The sequence below is a fragment of the Kogia breviceps genome, chromosome 8, assembly GCF_026419965.1.
Source record: "Kogia breviceps isolate mKogBre1 chromosome 8, mKogBre1 haplotype 1, whole genome shotgun sequence".
NCBI classification, from domain to species: domain Eukaryota; kingdom Metazoa; phylum Chordata; class Mammalia; order Artiodactyla; family Physeteridae; genus Kogia; species Kogia breviceps.
Genome location: NC_081317.1, coordinates 116,946,813 through 116,967,573, shown reverse-complemented (window position 1 = coordinate 116,967,573; position 20,761 = coordinate 116,946,813). Strand labels below are relative to the sequence as shown.

The 20,761-nt window shown below is 46.6% G+C and overlaps 2 protein-coding genes across 22 annotated transcripts in view; one reads left to right on the top strand and one right to left on the bottom strand.

Annotated features, from left to right (window-relative positions):
* Positions 1–9,594, top strand: part of PALLD (palladin, cytoskeletal associated protein) — a 391,482-nt gene extending 381,888 nt beyond the window's left edge. For 11 of the 14 annotated variants that reach the window (XM_059071515.2, XM_059071514.2, XM_059071513.2 and 8 more), the window contains 4 exons: positions 3,571–3,778; positions 5,767–5,932; positions 6,308–6,441; positions 7,465–9,594. In XM_059071515.2, coding sequence (XP_058927498.1) covers positions 3,571–3,778; positions 5,767–5,932; positions 6,308–6,441; positions 7,465–7,637 — 681 coding nt within the window. In that variant the 3' untranslated portion in view covers positions 7,638–9,594. Of the gene's footprint in view, positions 1–3,570; positions 3,779–5,766; positions 5,933–6,307; positions 6,442–6,595; positions 6,641–7,464 lie in introns of all 14 variants that reach the window. The other 3 variants (XM_067040076.1, XM_059071516.2, XM_067040081.1) reach the window with 1 other exon arrangement.
* Positions 1–20,761, bottom strand: part of CBR4 (carbonyl reductase 4) — a 153,771-nt gene that overhangs the window by 73,163 nt on the left and 59,847 nt on the right. For 7 of the 8 annotated variants that reach the window (XR_010841701.1, XR_010841699.1, XR_010841700.1 and 4 more), the window contains exon 5: positions 5,090–5,227. The gene's annotated coding sequence lies outside the window, so the exon portion shown is untranslated. Of the gene's footprint in view, positions 1–968; positions 3,019–3,451; positions 5,228–20,761 lie in introns of those variants that run through there. The other variant, XR_010841702.1, reaches the window with a different exon arrangement.

The following is a 20,761-nucleotide window of genomic DNA, read 5'->3' as shown; positions in this document are numbered from 1 at the left end:
TGTTAGTTTCAGGTGTACAGCAAAGTGATTGTTATGCATGTGCATGTATCTGTTCTTTTTCCAAGTTCTTTTCCCATTTAGGTTGTTACAGAATATTGAGCAGAGTTCCCTGTGCTCTACAGTAGGTCCTTGTTGGTTATCTGTTTTGTATATAGCAGTGTGTGTATGTCAGTCCCAATCTCCCAATTCATCCCTCCCTGCCCCCCGCTTCCCCCCTGGTAACCATAAGTTCATTCTCTAAGTCTGTGAGTGTTTTGTAAATTAGTTCATTTGTATCAATTTTTAGATTCCACATTTGGTATTTCTCTGTCTGACTTACTTCACTTAGTATGATCATCTCCAGGTCCTCCATGGTGCTGCAAATGGCATTATTTCATTCCTTTTTAGGGCTGAGTAACATTCCATGGTATATGTGTACCACATCTTCTTTATCCATTCCTCTGTCGATGGACATTTAGGTTGGCTCTGTATCTTGGCTATTGTAAATACTGCTGCTGTGAACATTGGGGTGCATGTGTCTTTCCGAATTACGGTTTTCTCAGGGTATATGTATATGCCCTGTAGTGGGATTGCTGGGTCGTACGGTAGTCTTATTTTTAGTTTTTTAAGGAACCTCCATACTGTTCTCCATAGCGGCTGTATCAATTTACATTCCCACCAGCAGTGCACGAGGGTTCCCTTTTCTCCACACCCTCTCTACGATTTATTGTTTGTAGACTTTTTTTTGGCTGCGTTGGGTCTTTTTTTTTTTTTGGCTGTGTTGGGTCTTTGTTTCTGTGCGAGGGTTTTCTCCAGTTGCGGCGAGTGGGGGCCACTCTTCATCGCAGTGCGCGGGCCTCTCACTGTTGTGGCCTCTCCCGTTGCGGAGCACAGGCTCCGGACGTGCAGGCTCAGCGGCCATGGCTCACGGGCCCAGCCGCTCTGCGGCACGTGGGATCCTCCCAGACCGGGGCTCGAACCCGTGTCCCCTGCATTGGCAGGTGGATTCTCAACCACTGCACTACCAGGGAAGCCCGTTTGTAAACTTTTTGATGATGGCCCTTCTGACTGGTGTGAGGTGATACGTCACTGTAGTTTTGATTTGCATTTCTCTAATAATCAGCAGTGTTGAGCATCTTTTCATGTGCCTGTGTATGTCGTCTTTGGAGAAATGTCTGTTTAGGGCTTCAGCCCATTTTTTGATTGGGTTGTTGTTTGATTTTTGGGGTTTTTGGTTATTGAGCCACATGAGCTGTTTGTACATTTTGGAGATTACCCTTGTCAGTCGCATTGTCTGCAACATAATTCTTTTTACAGTATAAGTATACAGATTGAGTTTCAGTGTATATATATTTATATGTGTATATTTATTTGGGGTCTGTAACTAAGAATTCATACAGACCACCTGTAAAATGACATTTGAGTCCACAGGGGAAATTTTATTTTAGAAAATTAGATGATACCAAGGGATTACTATTAATTTTAATTTTATGTGTAAAAAGGGAACTGTGACTATATAAGAAAAATCTGGTTTTTTAGAATGATACTTCATAGAGTATCATAAAGTATAAAGTTTGGGGTCTATTTTTTAAATAGGAAAAATTACAAAAGAGTGAATCTAGGTGATGGCTACGTGGAGATTCACAATACTATTGGCTCTACTTTTGATCACATTGAAGAAAGAAAGCGTAGCACTTTATTTTTCTGCGAGTGACACAGCTGTCCTGGAAATGCCTGCCTTTAAAAGAATATTGGAAACAAAAGGTAATCTGTTGATTTTACTGTTATGATCAGACCTGGACAAATGTGGAAAATCTTGTCACAAGGACAGAGTGCTGTCACTCAGTTCAGGAAAAAAGTCTTCTCCAGTGTATTTAAACCTTAAGACGGAAAAAGGAATCATGGGAACCGCCAGTCACTCAGGCAGCTGCTGGGCCCCCGACTCGCTCCCCAGACCAGACACTGCCTGCCGCCGCGGGAGTAAACTCCTCGGCTTCCCCTCGTTCCCACGGCAGCCAGAGCCGCCCACGTGTCCAGGCTGGTGCCCGCTTACAGTGACCCACCTCCTGAGGTCAGGCCCGCCTTGCTGGCCTCAGAGGGAGAGGACTTGGCCTTCCCCTCTGCCCGGCCGCGCAGCTCTGGCCCAGGTGGGCCCAGAGTGCACGCGGCGTCTCCCTCCTAAACCTGCCGCGGCCTCACCAGTACCCGACCGGCCAGGAGGGCCAGGGGTGCAGCACGCACAGAGAGCCCACCCCCTTCCTCCGAGCACCTGTGCTGGCCCGACAGGTAGGGTGGGCGTGGAGCGCCAGGGGTGGCAGGTGGACGGATGGGAGGGTGCCGAGCTTGGCCCGCTTTTAGCCAGTGACTTAACTGTTTTCTGTAAATCCCTAGGCCTTTGCTGTGTGTGTTTGTTGCGGGGTGAGGCATCCTGGGGGCAGTATACACGAGCGTCACAGGGCAGGAGTGGGATTTGTGAGTTCTCTGGCTGATCTTGGCAGAGCTGATTCTCAAAAGAATCGGTTTACAGTCCTACTGACCTCTTTCCATATGTGATTTCCCACTGGTACATTTGGGGTAGGGGTGAAAGGGCCTTCCTTACTGGTGCTTTTCTTCCCGTTCAGAATGCAGGGCCCTAGAGTGAAGAGCTGACAGACGGTGGCCCCCCTCCCTTCTCTGCACACCACGCTGTTAGCCATTAAATGTGCTTCTGTCTGATCTCTGGTCAGCATGACTGTCATGGTCTGGAGAGCGGTGTGTTTTTTTTTTTAATGTTTCCATTGTGAGGCTAACTTGTTGAGACGGCTTTCTGGGTAATTTCGTGTGGCTCCCATTACTTCCTCTCAAGGATTATAAAATAATAACAAATAGCCCTGTGTCTTAATGGCCGCGTGAACTAATGTCTCCGCAGCGACAGCAGCCTTGATGAGAGGCTTTATCGTGAACCATGCGAGCTGAGTGTGAGTCCTTGTCATGGTTGGACATCTTTTTTCCAAAGGGCTCAGAGCCCTGGGCTGACACCATCCTCAGCATCGTTATAACCTAGGTGAGGAAAGACGGTGGCGAATGTTTTTAGTCCCCATCTCACTTTTCTCTGGGTTGCTCTGTAAGAAATGTTTAGAAGTGAGCCCGTGTGTGCCAAGAAGCTATTCAAAGATTTTAAGCAAAAGAGAAACGTGGGCTTCCCTGGTGGCGCAGTGGTTGAGAATCCGCCTGCCAATGCAGGGGACACGGGTTCGAGCCCCGGTCTGGGAGGATCCCACATGCCGCGGAGCAACTAAGCCCGTGCGCCACAACTACTGAGCCTGCGCTCTAGAGCCCATGAGCCGCAACTACTGAGCCCACGTGCCACAACTACTGAAGTCCATGCGCCTAGAGCCCATGCTCTGCAACAAGAGAAGCCACCTCAGTGAGAAGCCCGTGCACCGCAACAAAGACCCAATGTGGCCAAAAATAACTAAGTAAGAAACATGACCTGATGCTAACAGCCTCATGTTGTCCGGAAGGAGGAGTCTGTGCCGGTGTCTTAGGTGTTCGTGACTTCGCTCTGTTTCCGTAGTAGAGGAGTTCATTCGCATTTCCTTCCCGGTTTAGGTCAGTGGGCTGCCAACCCCCGATCTCAGCTGGCTGCTGGACGGCAAGCCCATCCGCCAGGACAGCACCCACAAGATGCTGGTGCGAGAGAACGGGGTGCACTCTCTGATCATCGAGCCCGTCACAGCCCAGGATGCCGGCATCTACACGTGCATGGCCACCAACCGGGCTGGACACAACTCCTTCAGCCTGGAGCTCGTGGTCGCAGGTAGGTCCCGGGAACCTCTCCCAGGGTGAGCGTCAGAGGTAGAAACAAACTAACCCACGTGGAAAGTACATCAAACCGCTGAAAAAAATAGACTATTACCATCAACGTGTTAAGACCTGGCAAGTCAGAAACATCACTTTTTCTTCGCTGTAGCCATAGTTATTTTTCTTCCCTTCCCCCGTCAGCCTGGCAGCCAAAGGAAAGGGTTTGAGCAGTTTTCCTGGGCCGTCCCCCTTCTCCTGGGCCCCCCGTGTCACACAGGAAAGGCAGCAGCAGCCCGGCCTCCAGGAACCAGACGCTGTAGGAGAAAGTGCTCATGGCGGCAAGTTCTCCATGTAGACCTAGCTTTTGAAGTCACGTGCAGTGATTTCAGAATTCAAAACTTGGAAACACTGTGATCGACCTCCAATGTCATAGACAGATTAAACTCAGGTCTGCTTTTTAATTGACTATATATCTTTACGAAATTTACCCACGAGAATAAAGTTTTACCCTTAGGTACGGGAAATGAGTTTAGGGAAAGGTTTAGTGTCCTTCGGAGCAGAGCATGAGTAGAGAGCCTGTTCTCTGGGCTCATCTGAAAAAAGCAGCAGAACGGAGCGTCGATTTCTCATCGCTGCGTGCGAAGCGCTCACCGGCTCGTCACGGCAGCCCCGGGAGGCAGGCAGCACATGGGAATTGGGAGAGATGAAGTGACTTTGCCAGGGGCCGGGCTCCGGTGCCGGGAGCCTGCGAGCTCCTTGGGACACAGCAGCAGTGAGGACGCGGCGGGTGGCCCGGCTACAGTCCGGGCTGGGGATTCTCGTGACAGCAAACACCTAGACGTGCTCACGCGAGATCATGGGCAGCGCGCAGCCTGTGTGTCAGACCCGCTTCCGTTTCACGCCTTGCTCCAGCCCTCCCTCCTCCAAACTCAACTGTTGGGGTCCCCCCGTTGACCACACCTGTCCTCAGGCCCGAGGTGCCCCCGTCGGCACTTCCGGAGGAAGTCCGGGCTCAGCTCCCAGCCCGGCTCTCGTTTTCTGGCCGTGGCCCCCGGCAGGTCTGTCTCTGCACCTCACGAGCCTGCCGGGCCGAGCTCCAGAATGCAGATGTGACACCTACTGTGGACGCTCGCTGCGGCCTAAAGGCCTGTCTCATACATTTTATGCTCTTTCGAAAACTGGGACCCAGGAAGAGCACCGAGTGAGGTCTCCTCCCAGAGTAGCCCAGGTCAAGTAACCACAAAAAGTCCAATAAAAATTAACCCTCTACGTAATTCAAGGTCATAGAGGGTCTTAGGTTTTTAAAAATTTCAGGTAGAACGTTTACCTTTGCTTTGCTGTGATTTGTCACAGAGGAGGGAGTGGAGAAGGCCGCACCCTCAGACTCACTGTCGGCAGCTAGGATGATGGCAGCTAAGACACATTCTTCCTCTGGGACTGTCCCCACCGCAGATCCAAGGAAACACTGATGGAAATAATCAGAGTGTTACTAACAGTCCTGATTTTTCCAGACTGGGTAACAGTCGTCGTTTTCATCGCTTTCTTCAAAGAAATACAAATTGGAACTTGTATAGAATGTACATTCCTAGTGTTTAGGTAACTATTTAAAGCTGCCTCTCCTCTTGTCTCCCCCTGTGTAGCCTGTGGTATGTCTCTCTTAAGCCAGGACCTAGAAATCCTCAGTCTCTCGGCCAGCAGGGCGGGAATGTAGCGGATCCGCCCCCGCTGGCCTGACAGAGGTCCCTCGAGGGCACCCAGGCCAGCGCTCTGGGGCGCAGGTGCGGGCCTGTCGGACGTGAACCGACTGAGGGGACAAAGGAGAGGAATGCAGGGTAGGAACCGTCCTCGGGGAGGAGGGATAACTTGGAGAGAGGACAAGCATCCCGCACCCGACGTGAAAAGCGACGTCAGCAAACTCGAGCGGTAGTGCTGAAAGCACCCGCGTTCTTTTGTGATGCCTTTTGCACCCGTCACGGGCAGGTAATCCACCTCGTGTCTCCGCAGCTAAGGAAGCGTACAAGCCCCCCGTGTTCCTCGAGAAGCTGCAGAACACGGGGGTGGCGGACGGGTTCCCGGTGCGGCTGGAATGCCGGGTGTCCGGGGCGCCGCCGCCGCAGATATTTTGGAAGAAGGAAAACGAGTCGCTCACTCACAGCACGGACCGCGTGAGGTGAGAGCCCACGGGGCCGCCCCCCACCCGCAGGGGTCCTGAGGGTCCCAAAGGCAGGTGCTCAGCACGCGCCTGTGTGCGCTGCCCCCCGCACGCCTGCGCTTTCCGGAGGCGGGTGCGCTGCAGTGGCTCCCCGCCTAGTGCAGGCAGTGCTTTGCAGGGGCAGATCCTCCCCTGGGAGTTAAGTGCTCGGCTTCCTTCACGCTCCCGGCCCCTCCCCTCTCCCGTTAGCTGTCACGGGCTGGCGGCCCGTGCAGAATTAGGAGGACCCTGTTAGCCGCTGCTCGCACAGTTCCGTTTCTCATGAGCTCAGGAAAAGCGAGGCTTCGTGTCCTGAAACATTTCGCGCCCTGTGGCCACGTCCGTCTTTTGCAGCCTGCACCAGGACAACTACGGCTACGTGTGTCTGCTCATCCAGGGAGCCACCAAGGACGACGCTGGCTGGTACACGGTGTCGGCCAAGAACGAGGCGGGGATCGTGTCCTGCACGGCCCGGCTGGACGTCTACAGTGAGTGCCCCCCCCCTCGCCTCGGTGCACTGGTTCCTTCAGTTACGCCAAGCCGGGCGCCGGCACACCAACTCACGTTACTCTGATCTGATCGACAGCCGTAGCGCTTTATTTGCCAGAAATTTCACACTGCTCTTTCTCTTTCTATTTATAGTTTCTCAACATTAATAGTGAACCTCGCCAGGAGAACACTGCCCAAGTATCACTCAAGAACTTTGCGTTTTTAGCAAAACGTGCATGTGGATTTCTCTGGCATCGGCTACCCAGCTGTGGCTTTCTTTCTTACCCAGCACCCTTAGGAGTTAACACCAGGCAAAGGCATAAGCACAGATTTTTCACATTTTGTTACTGCCTTGTGCAAATGACTGCCTTTTAACATTTCTCCCTGAGCTATGATCCTGTCACAGCATCTTAATTCACTCTAAACGTGTGGCCCCTTGAACCTGGAATGCATACTTCCTGTGGCTTAGTGCTTTGTGTTAACATATCTTAAGCAGTTCAGCAGTAGGCTTGTGAGTGTTTCTGTACGTACGTTTGTGTACATCCCAGATTGAAAGAAAAAAGTTCTTACTAAGTTTACAAACGAGCCCAGTAGCATTATGTGATCTAGTGACAAGGAAAAATTCAGAACTGATTTCACACATAAGAAATGACTGACCTCAACCTTCCCTATTGCCCGGTTCCTTTCAAACAATTCGTGTTAGAACATCCGTCCAGAATAACTGATGACTGTCATTACTGTGGCATTTATACATTTTGAGCTTTGAAGGTTTTTTCAAAGTGAGGGGCAGGAAGTGCAGCAGCCGTTTCAAAGGACTCCCCGAGCTGCAGTGAGTACTGTCAGGATCCCACCACCCCGCGTAGGCAGTAACTCTGCAACGTGAGTGGACTGCGGAACCACCCGTACGTTTTAGCACTTCTGTCGCGGATGTGTTCGGTCTTTTGCAAAGAACACGCGCCTGGTACACAGCCAGAGCCGTGCTACCTGGTTACAGATTCTGAGTCCCGTGTTGTGTCTTGCAGCCCAGTGGCAGCAGCCCCCGCCGAGCACCAAGCCGAAGCGGGTGCGGCCCTCGGCCAGCCGCTACGCCGCGCTCTCGGACCAGGGACTCGACATCAGGGCCGCGTTCCAGCCCGAGGCCAGCCCGTCCCACCTGATGCTGAGCCCCGGCCTGGTGGAGAGCGAGGACCTGTGAGCCGGCGCTCTCCGCCGAGCCCGGACACTGAAACCGCCGCTGCCTTGACCCACACCCTCCTCTGTCACGGGACGTAAAAGGCAGAGACATACCTTTGGCTCTAAGAAACAAAAGGACACCAAAATCCTACTTTTCTTCCTGGCAAACCAGACGTAGAGGCTGTGTACGCGACGCGGATCGATAGGAATGCACACCTTGCACGCAGAACTCACATTCATCAGCCAGTTTAAAACTTTGGGAAGTGCTGTGATTCAGGGGGTCTGAAATGCCAAAGTGCTCACGGAAAAAAGGTGACCACGACCTGTGTTGTCCCGAGTGTCTTCACTAGCGTAGGTGCTGCCACGCAGCGTGAGCTCGGCGGGCTCCCCGGAGGTGGCTGCACCACAGGGGCACCGCCAGGGCTCTGCAGGGTCGCGTGCTCACGCAGCCAGGGACCCACGCGGGGCGTGGGAGGAGGAGGGCGCCACCAGGAAGCCCAAGGAAACGCCTGTCTGCAAATCGTTTTCCACTAAACCGTGCAGAAGGAGCCACCTGCCTTCAGTTCTGTTAACATCAAGAGTTTTCTAACAAGGTCAAGACCTTCGTTCTTAACCTTTTTTTCTTTACGTGTAGTAGTTTCTTTTCGTGTTCCCTTGGTAGGGCGCTTACTTACAAACCATATTAAAATAATGCGAAGAACTCTGAATAAAGCAGAAGCATATCGCAGTGCATTCCACGAGGGGCATGCAAGCCACCCAAGTGGCCAAGGTGTGTAGTATCTGGAGGAGACGGGTCGGGAAGGGGCGGAGCGAAGAGGGAAAGGAAGCACGCGCAGCACACTCAGGCTGGGTTCATTTGGATGAAAGTAGCCGAGCACGAGACGAGACGGTAAAGGCCGGGCTTTGCTTTGGTTTTCTTCACACTTAACCTAAAATAGAAGCGACACAACACCGCCATTCCCAAGTCAGGGACTCGACGGTCAGCCGGAGGGAAGCTCGGGACACTGCGGTGTCGGAGCTGGCGCCGGAGCAGGAGATGGAGGTGCGCACCGCAAGTTGAACGTGGGCCGAGCTGCGAGGTTGTCACGGATCAGAACCAGCCTGTGGGCACTAGTCTACTTGGGGAGACAAAGACGGGGGCGCCAGAATGCATTTTCTCCATGGCACCGCCGTACGGTGGATGGAAACTATGAATTCACTTCCCTGCTGCCACGAGACCTTTTTGCCTTAAGAAGGTGCTGGGTTCCAAGTAGTGTTTGTAAAGGCATCTCGGCAAAGACTGCTTTTTGAATGCCTGTGATTCTGCATCAGCCAGATGGAGTGGATTCTGACCAGACTTGATGGTTTTAAATCGGAACCAATAAACTTTAAAAGGGAGAAAAAAACAAATTTGGGCTGATACTATAAAACCTGAGTCTTTAATGGTACTTTCCTATGAAGAGAACACACTGTATTCCTTATGCAAAACACATTTATCTTTCATTATTTATAATAAAAATGTTGAACTCTCTTAGCTCAGTTACTCAATTCAATACGTATTTTTTAAGTAATTTTGTATCTGTGTGCCACCGTGTATATTCCGTTGTGCTGCTTCGCGTGGACAGCTTTCTACTTCCTTGTAAGAGCACCAACCAAGCAAGCTTTAAACGCCAGGCTGGAGCTCCGGCGCCCGCGTTCTGCGCGGAGCGGCGCGCGTGTCTCTGACCGCACCCACGTGCGTTGCCGCTGTGGCACTCAGCGTGCGAAGTCTCTCCCGGACCTCTCTATACTGTAGAATTATGACGTAACGTCATCTCTTATTGCCAAATTTTTCTGAATGTGACTTTTTTGCTGATTTGCTGGGTTTGGGATTAACTAGCATTATTTTGCCACCTTTCATGTATTTATAAAGAAATAAGTACTATCTTACTACTTTGGATTGTTGTGCTGGTGTAATGTGGATTTAACATCAATAAATATTTAACAAATAAGAGTTGCAATTTTGTGAAGCAGATATTCAGTCGTTTTCATTTTCTACTGCTTGCTGTAATAAACTGGTACAGACTAGAAGCAGTGTGTCCGCTGCAGTGCATTCTCACCTGAGCGCAAGCGGCTGGGACAGAATTCGGCTCCTGGTGGCTGTAGGACGGGCTCTCACGTGGTCTGTCAGCAGCGGGCACTGGGCTGCTACAGGCCGCGTCACCCCCCTCCCTCATCAAAACCGGCGGTGAGAATCCCCCTCGGGACAGATCCCTCTCACGCTTTGACTCTGGTCAAGGAGAGTCCCGTGCCTCTTAAGGGACCATCGGATCTGGGATCTGCATGTGGGTGAGAGAGAAGGTGGGTGCACCCCGGGGAGGGGGTCGCTGGGAGCCAGCTCAGAACCCCACCTGCCTCAGCAGTTCACCAGATGTTTGCTTGTGAGTGACAGTGGATCCTGTGATCCCCTGGGAAAGCGTCCTGCGACCACGTACCATAGCCGCTCTCTTAGGGATTAAGTATATGGGGTTCTGGCTCAAGAGGTCCTCCCCAGACACACCAGATCTGCTACTAGCACAGACCCATTTCCTCCAAAAGAAACCTCGCGTGAATGAGAACAGACCCACGTCACACAGGAGGGGCTGAGGCACAGCCTCACCGTGACCCCCACTGCCCGGCACGGTGACCCACAGTCAGGAGGGAACTCAACCCCAAGCTTTCCCCGGGGAGTGAAGGGTTTGAACCCCTCACCAGGGCCCCAACCTTTAAGGCCTGTCTCTGAGACCAGCCCCCAAGACGTGTAGCTTTGAAAGCCAACGGGGCTTCTGTCCATGAGACAAGGCTGCAGGGCACTGAGAGATGCTTCTTCCAGGGCTGCATGGACTAGCCCACCCCACGGGCCAGCACACAGGCCACCGACTGGAAAGCGCCCAGATCCTCTATGAAGGAGGCTTCTTGGCTTATGTTCAGCCTGAGGGACAGACATCTAGCTGGACACGTGTCAGGCCGACCCGAATCCTCTCCAGAAACCCCCAAGGGCAGGTGCTGTCTTCACGCCATCCCTCTACCTCCAGATTGCCACTAGCTCCCCTAAATGGGCCCGTGCACTGGCCTGGGGCCCAGGGGACACCTGAATTGCCTAGCTCTGCCAGCCAGGGGGGCTTACATTTGTGAGTCCTTTCAGTCTGTAACAGAGAAACGGTTCTTACCCTGCCGCCCTCCAGGGCAGAGCACACAGGCAGCGCACTGAAGCACCCCGGTCTCTCTGTGACACAGAGCAGTGGTCTTCACAGCTATGGCCTGAGGGGCAGGCTTCTAATTAAACACACACCTAGGGGCCGCCTGCAACCCTCTCCAGAGGGGGACCTGTCCTAGTTCACCTGTGTCTCTAAGAAAGGAGTGGGCACGTGACTAGCAACCAGCTGTGGCTGCCACCCACTGTGATTTAAAATCTTCCAACAAAAGCCCAGGACCAGAAGGCTTCACAGGCGAATTCAATCAAACATTCAGAGAAGAGCTAACACCCATCCTTCTCAAACTCTTCCAAAAAGTTGCAGAGGAAGGAACACTCCCAAACTCATTCTACAAGGCCACCATCATCACCCTGATACCAAAACTAGACAAAGATATCACAAAAAAAGAAAATTACTGGCCAATATCACCGATGAACGTAGAGGCAAAAATCCTCAACAAGGGGCTTCCCTGGTGGCACAGTGGTTGAGAGTCTGCCTGCCGACACAGGGGACATGGGTTGGTGCCCTGGTCTGGGAAGATCCCACATGCCGCGGAGCAACTGGGCCCGTGAGCCACAACTACTGAGCCTGTGCATCTGGAGCCTGTGCTCCGCAACAAGAGAGGCCGCAACAGTAAGAGGCCCGCGCACCACAATGAAGAGTGGCCCCTGCTCACCGCAACTCGAGAAAGCCCACGCACAGAAACGAAGACCCAACACAGCCAAAAATTTTAAAATTTTTAAAAATAAACCCTCAACAAAATACTAGTAAACAGAATCCAACAAAACATTAAAAGGATCATTCACCACGATCAAGTGGGATTTATCCCAGGGATGCAAGGATTCTTCAATATATGCAAATCAATGTGATACACCATATTAACAAATCGAAGAATAATAAATAGCATCATATCAATAGACACAGAAAAGGCTTTTGACAAAATTCAACAGCGATTTATGGTAAAAACTCTCCAGAAAGTGGGCATAGAGGGAACCTACCTCAACATAGTAAAAGTCATATACGACAATCCCACAGCAAACATCATTCTCAATGGTGAAAAACTGAAAGCATTTCCTCTAAGATCAGGAATAAGACAAGGATGTCCACTCTCAACACTATTATTCAACATAGTTTTGGAAGTCCTAGCCATGGCAATCAGAGAAGAAAAAGAAATAAAAAGAATACAAATTGGAAAAGAAGTAAAACTGTCACTGTTTGCAGGTGACATGATACTACACAAAAAATCCTAAATATATTACCAGATAACTACTGGAGCTCATCAATGAATGTGGTAAAGTTGCAGGATACAAAAATAACACACAGAAATATCTTGCATTCCTATCCACTAACAACAAAAGATCAGAAGGAGACATTAAGGGAAAAATCCCATTGACCATCGCAACAAAAAGAATAAAATACCTAAGAATAAACCTACCTAAGAAAGCAAAAGACCTGTACTCAGAAAACTATAAGACACTGACGAAAGAAATCAGAGACAACACAAACAGAGAGATATACCACATTCTTGGACTGGAAGAATCAATATTGTGAAAGTAACTATACTACCCAAAGCAATCTACAGATTCAATGCAATCCCTATGATATTTCTTAAAGAGTTAGAACAAAAAAATTTTACAATTGCTATGGAGACACAAAAGACCTCGAATACCCAAAGGAATCTTGAGAAAGAAAAACAGAGCTGGAGGAATCAGGCTACCTGACTTTGTACTACAGATCTAAAGTAATCAGAACAGTATGGTACTGTCACAAAGACTGAAATACAGATCAGTGGGACAGGATAGAAAGTCCAGTGATAAACCCACATACATATGGTCAACTAATCTATGATGAACAAGGTAAGAATATACAATTGGGAAAACACAGTCTCTTCAATAAGCGGTGCTGGGAAAAGTGGACAGCTACATGTAAAAGAATGAAATTATAACACTCCCTAACACCATACACAAAAATAAACTCAAAATGGATTAAAGATATAAATGTAAGGCCAGACACTATAAAACTCTTAGGAAAAAACATAGGCAGAACACTCTTTAACATAAAACACAGCAAGATCTTTTTTGATCCACTTCCTAGAGTGCTAAAAATAAAAACAACAATAAACAAATGGAACCTAAGTAAACTTTAAAACTATTGCACAGCAAAGGAAATGATAAACAAAACGAAAAGACAACCTATGGACCGGGAGAAAATATTTGCAAACAATGCAACCAACAAGGGATTAATCTCCAAAATATACAAACTCATGCAGCTCAATATCAAAAAATCAAACCCAATCAAAAAATGGACAGAACACCTAAATAGACATTTCTCCAAAGAGACATACAGATGGCCAAGAGGCACATGAAAAGATGCTCAACATCACTAACTATTAGAGAAATGCAAATCAAAACTACAATGAGGTATCACCTCACAGCAGTCAGAATGGTCATCATCAAAAAATCTACAAACAATAAATGCTGGAGCGGGTATGGAGAAAAGGGAACCCTCCTATGCTGTTGGTGGGAATGTCAACTGGTACAGCCACTATGGAGAACAGTATGGAGGTTCCTTAAAAAACTAAAAATAGAACTACCATATGACCCAGCAATCCCACTCCTGGGCATATACCTGGAGAAAACCATAATTCAGAGTGATACATGCACCCCAGTGTTCACTGCAGCACTACAATAGTCAAGACATGGAAGCAACATAAGTGTCTACTGACAGATGAATGGATAAAGAAGATGTGGTGTGTATATGTGTGTGTATGTGTATATACACACATACACACACATACAATGGAATGTTACTCAGCCATAAAAAAGAACAAAATAATGCCATTTGCAGCAACATGGGTGGACCTAGAGATTGTCATACTGTGTGAAGTCAGACACAGAAAGACAAATATATGATATTGTTTATATGTGGAATCTTTTTTAAAAAAGGTACAAATGAACTCATTTACAAAACAAAAGTAGAGTCACAGACGTAGAAAACAAACTTATGGTTACCAGGGGATGGGAGGGGGCAGGGATAAATTAGGAGATTGGGATTGACATATACACACTACTGTATATAAAATAACTAGTAAAGCCCTACTGTATAGCACAGGGACCTCTACTCAATACTCTGTAATGACCTATATGGGAAAAGTATCTTTAAAAAAAGAAGAGTGCATATATGTATAACTGATTCACTTTGCTCTACACCTGAAACTTACACAACATTGTAAATCAACTATACTCCAATAAAAATTTTTTTAAACTACATACAGAACCATCATACACTCTAGCTAACCCACTCCTGCGCATATATCTGGAGAAAACCATAATTCGGAAAGACACATGCACCCAGTGTTCATTGCAGCACTATTTACAATAGCCAGGACATGGAAGCAACCTAAATGTCCATTGACAGACGAACGGATAAAGAAGATGTAGCACATATATGCAATGGAATATTACTCAGCCATAAAAAAGAATGAAATAATGTCATTTGCAGCAACATGGGTGGACCTAGAGATGGTCATAGTGAGTGCAGTCAGCCAGACAGAGAAAGACAAACACCATACGATGTCTCTTGGGCATACGGGCTGTGATCACTCATGGCTCAGGTTACGGGAGTGCAGACAGGTGGAAGAGACTCAGATAGGGAAGAAAGAAGTTTGGGGAGAACTCTGGACAGAAAGGCACAGAGAGGAGCACAGCCTGCCCTACAGAATACCACTGGTTTTACACACTCCAGGTTCACAACCACCCGCTGTTTTCCAGATGCCAGCATTCACGGAGGCCTACAGCTTGAAGACCAAGAGTGAAGCAAAATATTTCTCTGCCCAGAGTCACGCCTCTGGTGAGAGAAAATGCAGTCAGAGCACAGACAGCCTGCCAGGTTGTCTGGCCACTGTGCCCCTCCATCTGTCTGTAACTTCCAGATGGGATATAGTTAGCCGACCTGTGTCCCTCTGAGAAGGGAGCCAACTGGGCCAGTCACAGGCGCACAGCAACCAACCCCTCCTGTCCAGGCACCTCCCTAAGGTTAGAGCAACCCCATCCCCAAGCCCATTTCACATTCTGGAGGTCCAAACTGGGAGCTGCATGTGCACGACGCCGGTGCTCTGGCACCCTCTAGTGGCTATCCTCTCTAACTGCAGTTTTGAACCCTTCCTCCTTCCCCCCACCCCCCCAGCTGGCTGCACTGGCCTTGGGCACCTTCCAGCCTGATTACATTCCCCTTCTTTTTGTAATCACAATAAAGTCACCTACAGAGTTTTAGGATCTCTCCAGAAGGAAGATCTTTTAATCGATACATGTTAACCATGAGAAGTTTGTTTCAAGAATGAAACTGAAATACTGTATTTTTCTCGTTTCCAAATAGAAACAGCTCTAGTTTTGTAGGTCATAAAAATTCCAAAGTTATAAATATGATGTCCTTGGCCAGAGAAAGAAAAGAAACATTTTAGGGCCCCCTCCACTCAACCACCCTTTAAGTCATGTGATTGGGCTTTAAATCAATCAGCTGATCCCTATATCTCTCTGACCAGGCTTTAATATCAGCTCCACCCCATTTAATGTACCTAACCTAGTATTACTCCACAGTCTTCCCCTGAAACCTGCAACTTCAAAAGTTGGGAACTTTATGTTGATCCCAGCACCAAACACAACTTCAGTGGGGGGGAAAAAATGTACAAATGAACTGATTTACAAAACAGAAACAGTCACAGATGTAGAAAACAAACCTAGGATTTGTTTGGAGAAAAGGGGGGAAAATGGGGTGTGGATAAATTGGGAGACTGGCATTGACATATACACACTACTATATATAAAATAGGTAACTAATAAGGACCTACTGCACAGCACAGAGAACTCTACTCCATACACTGTAATGACCTAAAAGGAAAAAGAATCTTTAAAAGAGTGGATATATGTATAACTCATTCATTTTGCTGTACACCTGAAACACAACATTGTAAATCTACTATACTCCAATAATTTTTTTTTAAAAAAGAACCTTATACAAAAAAAAAAAAAAAAAAAAAAAAAAAAAAAAAAAAAAAAAACCCTAATAGCCAAACCAATCTTGAGAAAGATAAACAAGGCTGGAAGAATCAGACTCCCTGACTTCACACTATATTACAAAGGTAATATATCAAAACAGTATGGTACTGTCACAAAAACTGAAATATGCACTATTGGAACAGGAAAGAAATCTGGAGATAAACCAGGAACATATGGTCAACTAATCTATGATGAACAAGGCAAGACTATACAGTGGAGAAAAGGCAGCCTCATCAATAAGTGGTGCTGGGAAAACTGGATAGGTACATGTAAAAGAATGAAACTACAACACTCCCTAACACCATACACAAAAATAAACTCACAATGGATTAAAGACCTAAGTGTAAGACCAGACACTATAAAACTCTTAGAAAAAAAACATAGGCAGAACACTCTAACATAAAACACAGCAAGATCTTTTATGATCAACTTACTACAGTATAGAAAATAAAAACAAAAATTTTTTAATGGGACCTAATTAAACTTAAAAACTATTGCACAGCAAAGGAAACCATAAAAAAGACAAAAGGACAACCCTCATAATGGGAGGAAATATTTGTAAATGAAGCAACTGACAAAGGCTTAATCTCCAACATGTACAAGCAGCTCATGCAGCTCAATATCAAAAACACAAACACCCAATCCAAAAAATGGGCAGAAAACCTAAATAGACATTTCTCCAAAGAAGATATACACATTGCCAAAAAGCACATGAAAGGATGCTCAACATCACTAATCATTAGGGAAATGCAAATCAAAACCACAATGAGGTATCACCTCACACCAGTCAGAATGGCCATCATTAAAAAATCTACAAACAATAAATGATGGAAAGGGTGTGGAGAAAAGGGAACCCTCTTGCACTCCTGGTGGGAATGCAAATTGATACAGCCACTATGGAGAACAGTATGTAGGTTCCTTAAAAAACTAAAAATAGAACTACCATATGACCCAGCAATTCCACCACTTGGCATATACCCTGAGGAAACCATAATTCAAAAAGAGTCATGTACCAAAATGTTCACTGCAGCTCTATTTACAATAGCCAGGACATGGAAGCAACCTAAGTGTCCATCGACAGATCAATGGATAAAGAAGATGTGGCACATATATACAATGGAATATTACTCAGCCATAAAAAGAAACGAAACTGAATTATTTGTAGTGAGGTGGATGAACCTAGAGTCTGTCATACAGAGTGAAGTAAGTCAGAAGGGGAAAAACAAATACCATGAGAATGGTTCAAATACCAAATGACAGGGCTTCCCTGGTGGCGCAGCGGTTGAGAGTCCGCCTGCCGATGCAGGGGACACGGGTTTGTGCCCCGGTCTGGGAAGATCCCACATGCCGCAGAGCAGCTGGGCCCGTGAGCCACGGCCGCTGAGCCTGCACGTCCGGAGCCTGCGCTCCGCAACGGGAGAGGCCACAGCAGTGAGAGGCCTGCATACCGCAAAAAAAAAAACCAAATACCAAATGACAAATACCATGAGAATGGCAGAGTAGAAGGACGTGCTCTCAGTCCCTCTTGCAAGAGCACCAGAATCACAACTAACTGCTGAACAATCATTGACAGGAAGACACTGGAACTCACCAAAAGAGATACCCCACATCCAAAGACAAAGGAGAAGCCACAATGAGACGACAGGAGGAGCGCAATCACAACAAAATCAAATCCCGTAACTGCTACTCAGCAGTTTGTCACACGCCTGGGTGACTCACAAACTGGAGAACACTTATACCACAGAAGTCCACCCACTGGAGTGAAGGTTCTGAGCCCCACATCAGGCTTCCCAACCTGGGGTTCCAGGAACAGGAGGAGGAATTCCTAGAGAATCAGACTTTGAAGGCTAGCGGGATTTGATTGCAGGACTTCAACTCCACTCTTGGAAGGTGCATCAGCACCCAGGGGAAGGAGCAACGACCCCATAGGAGACTGAACCAGACCTACCTGCTAGTGTTGGAGGGTCTCCTGCAGAGGCAGGGGGTGGCTGTGGCTCACCATGAGGACAAGGACACTGGCAGAAATTCTGGGAAGTACTCCTTGGCGTGAGCCCACCCAGAGTCTGCCATCAGCCCTGCCAAAGAGCCCCAGTAGGCTCCAGTGTTGGGTCGCCTAAGGCCAAACAACCAACAGGGAGGGAACCCAACCCCACGTATCAGCAGCCAAGCAGATTAAAGTTTTACTGAACTCTGCTCACCAGAGGAACAGCCAGCTCTACCCACCATCAGGAAACCTACACAAGCCTCTTAGATAGCCATATCCACCAGAGGGCAGACAGCAGAAGCAAGAAGAACTACAATCCTGAAGCCTGTGGAACAAAAACCACATTCACAGAAAGATAGACAAGATGAAAAGGCAGAGGGCTATGCACCAGATGAAGGAACAAGATAAAACCTCAGAAAAACAACTAAATGAAGTGGAGATGGGCAACCTTCCAGAAAAAGAATTCAGAATAATGATAGTGAAGATGCTCCAGGACCTTGGAAGAAGAATGGAGGCAAAGATCGAGAAGATGGAAGAAATGCTAACAAAGACCTAGAAGAATAAAGAACAAACAAACAGAGATGAACAAGACAATAACTGAAATGAAAACTACACTAGAAGGAATCAGTAGCAGAATAACTGAGGCAGATGAACGGATAAGTGACCTGGAAGACAGAATGGTGGAATTCACTGCTGCAGAACAGAATAAAGAAAAAAGAATGAAAAGAAATGAAGACAGTCTAAGAGATTTCTGGGACAACATTAAACACAACAACATTCATATTATAGGGCTCCCAGAAGGAGAAAAGAGAGAGGAAGGACCCAAGAAAATATTTGAAGAGATCATAGTCGAAAACTTCCCTAACATAGGAAAGGAAATAGCCACCCAAGTCCAGGAAGCACAGAGAGTCCCAGTCAGGATAAACCCAAGGAGAAACACGCCAAGACACACAGTAATCAAACTGGCAAAAATTAAAGACAAAGAAAAGGTATTGAGAGCAGCAAGGGAAAAATGACAAATAACATACAAGGGAACTCCCATAAGGTTAACAACTGATTTCTCAGCAGAAACTCTACAAGCCAGAAGGAAGTGGCATGACATATTTAAAGTGATGAAAGGGAAGAACCTACAACCAAGATTAACCGGCAAGGATCTCTCATTCAGATTCGATGGAGAAATCAAAAGCTTTACAGAAAAGCAAAAGCTAAAAGAATTCAGCACCACCAAACAAGCTCTAAAACAAATGCTAAAGGAAGTTCTCTAAGTGGGAAACACAAGAGAAGAAAAGGACCTACAAAAACAAACCCAAAACAATTTAAAAAGTGGTCATAGGAACATACATATTGATAATTACCTTAAATGTGAATGGATTAAATGCTCCAACCAAAAGACACAGGCTCCCTGAATGGATACAAAAACAAGACCCATCTGTATGCTGTCTACAAGAGACTCACTTCAGATCTAGGGACACATACCGACTGAAAGTGAGGGGATGGAAGAAGATATTCCACGCAAATGGAAATCAAAAGAAAGCTGGAGTAGCAATACTCATATCAAATAACATAAACTTTAAAAGAAAGAATGTTACAAGAGACAAGGAATGACACTACATAATGATCAAGGGATCAATCCAAGAAGATATAACAATTGTAAATATATATGCACCCAACATGGGAGCACCTCAATACATAAGGCAACTGCTAACAGCTATAAAAGAGGAAATCAACAGTAACACAATAATAGTGGGGGACTTTAACACCTCACTTACACCAATAGACAGACCATTCAGACAGATAATCAATAAGGAAACACAAGCTTTAAATGATACAACAGACCAGATAGACTTAATTGATATTTATAGGACATTCCATCCAAAAATAGCAGATTACACTTTCTTCTCAAGTGCGCATGGAACATTCTCCAGGATAGATCACATCTTGGGTGACAAATCAAGCCTCAGTAAATTTAAGAAAACTGAAATTATATCAAGCATCTTTTCAGACCACAACACTATGAGATTAGAAGTCAATTACAGGGGAAAAATGTAAAACACATGGAGACTAAACAATAACTTACTAAATAACCAAGAGATCACTGAAGAAATCAAAGAGGAAATCAAAAAATACCTAGAGAAAAATGACAATGAAAAGACGATGATCCAAAACCAATGGGATGCAGCAAAAGGAGTTCTAAGAGGGAAGTTTATAGCTATACAATCTTACCTCAAGAAGCAATATCTCAAACAATCTAACCTTACACCTAAAGGAACAAGAGAAAGAAGAACAAACAAAACCCAAAGTTAGTAGAAGGAAAGAAATCATAAAGATCAGGCAGCAATAAATTAAATAGAAACAAAGAAAACAATAGCAAAGATCAATAAAACTAAAAGTTGGTTCTTTGAGAAGATACACAAAATTGATAAACCATTAGCCAGACATATCAAGAAAGAGGGAGAGGACTCAAATCAATAAAATTAGAAATGAAAAAGGAGTTTTTGTAAAAGATGTCAGTAAAAGAAGTTACAACGGACACCACAGAAATACAAAGCATCCTAAGAGACTACTACAAGCAACTCTATGCCAATAAAATGGACAACCTGGAGGAAATGGACAAATTCTTAGAAAGGTATAACCTTCCAAGACTGAACCAGGAAGAAATAGAAAATATGAACAGACCAATCACAAGTAATGAAAATGAAACTCTGATTAAAAATCTCCAAAAAACAAAAGTTCAAGACCAGATGGCTTCACAGGTGAATTCTATGAAACATTTAGAGAAGAGCTAACACCCATTCTTCTTAAACTCTTCCAAAAAACTGCAGAGGAAGGAACACTCCCAAACTCATTCTATGAGGCCACCATCACCGTAATACCACAACCGGACAAAGATACTACAAAAAAAAAGAGAAAATTACAG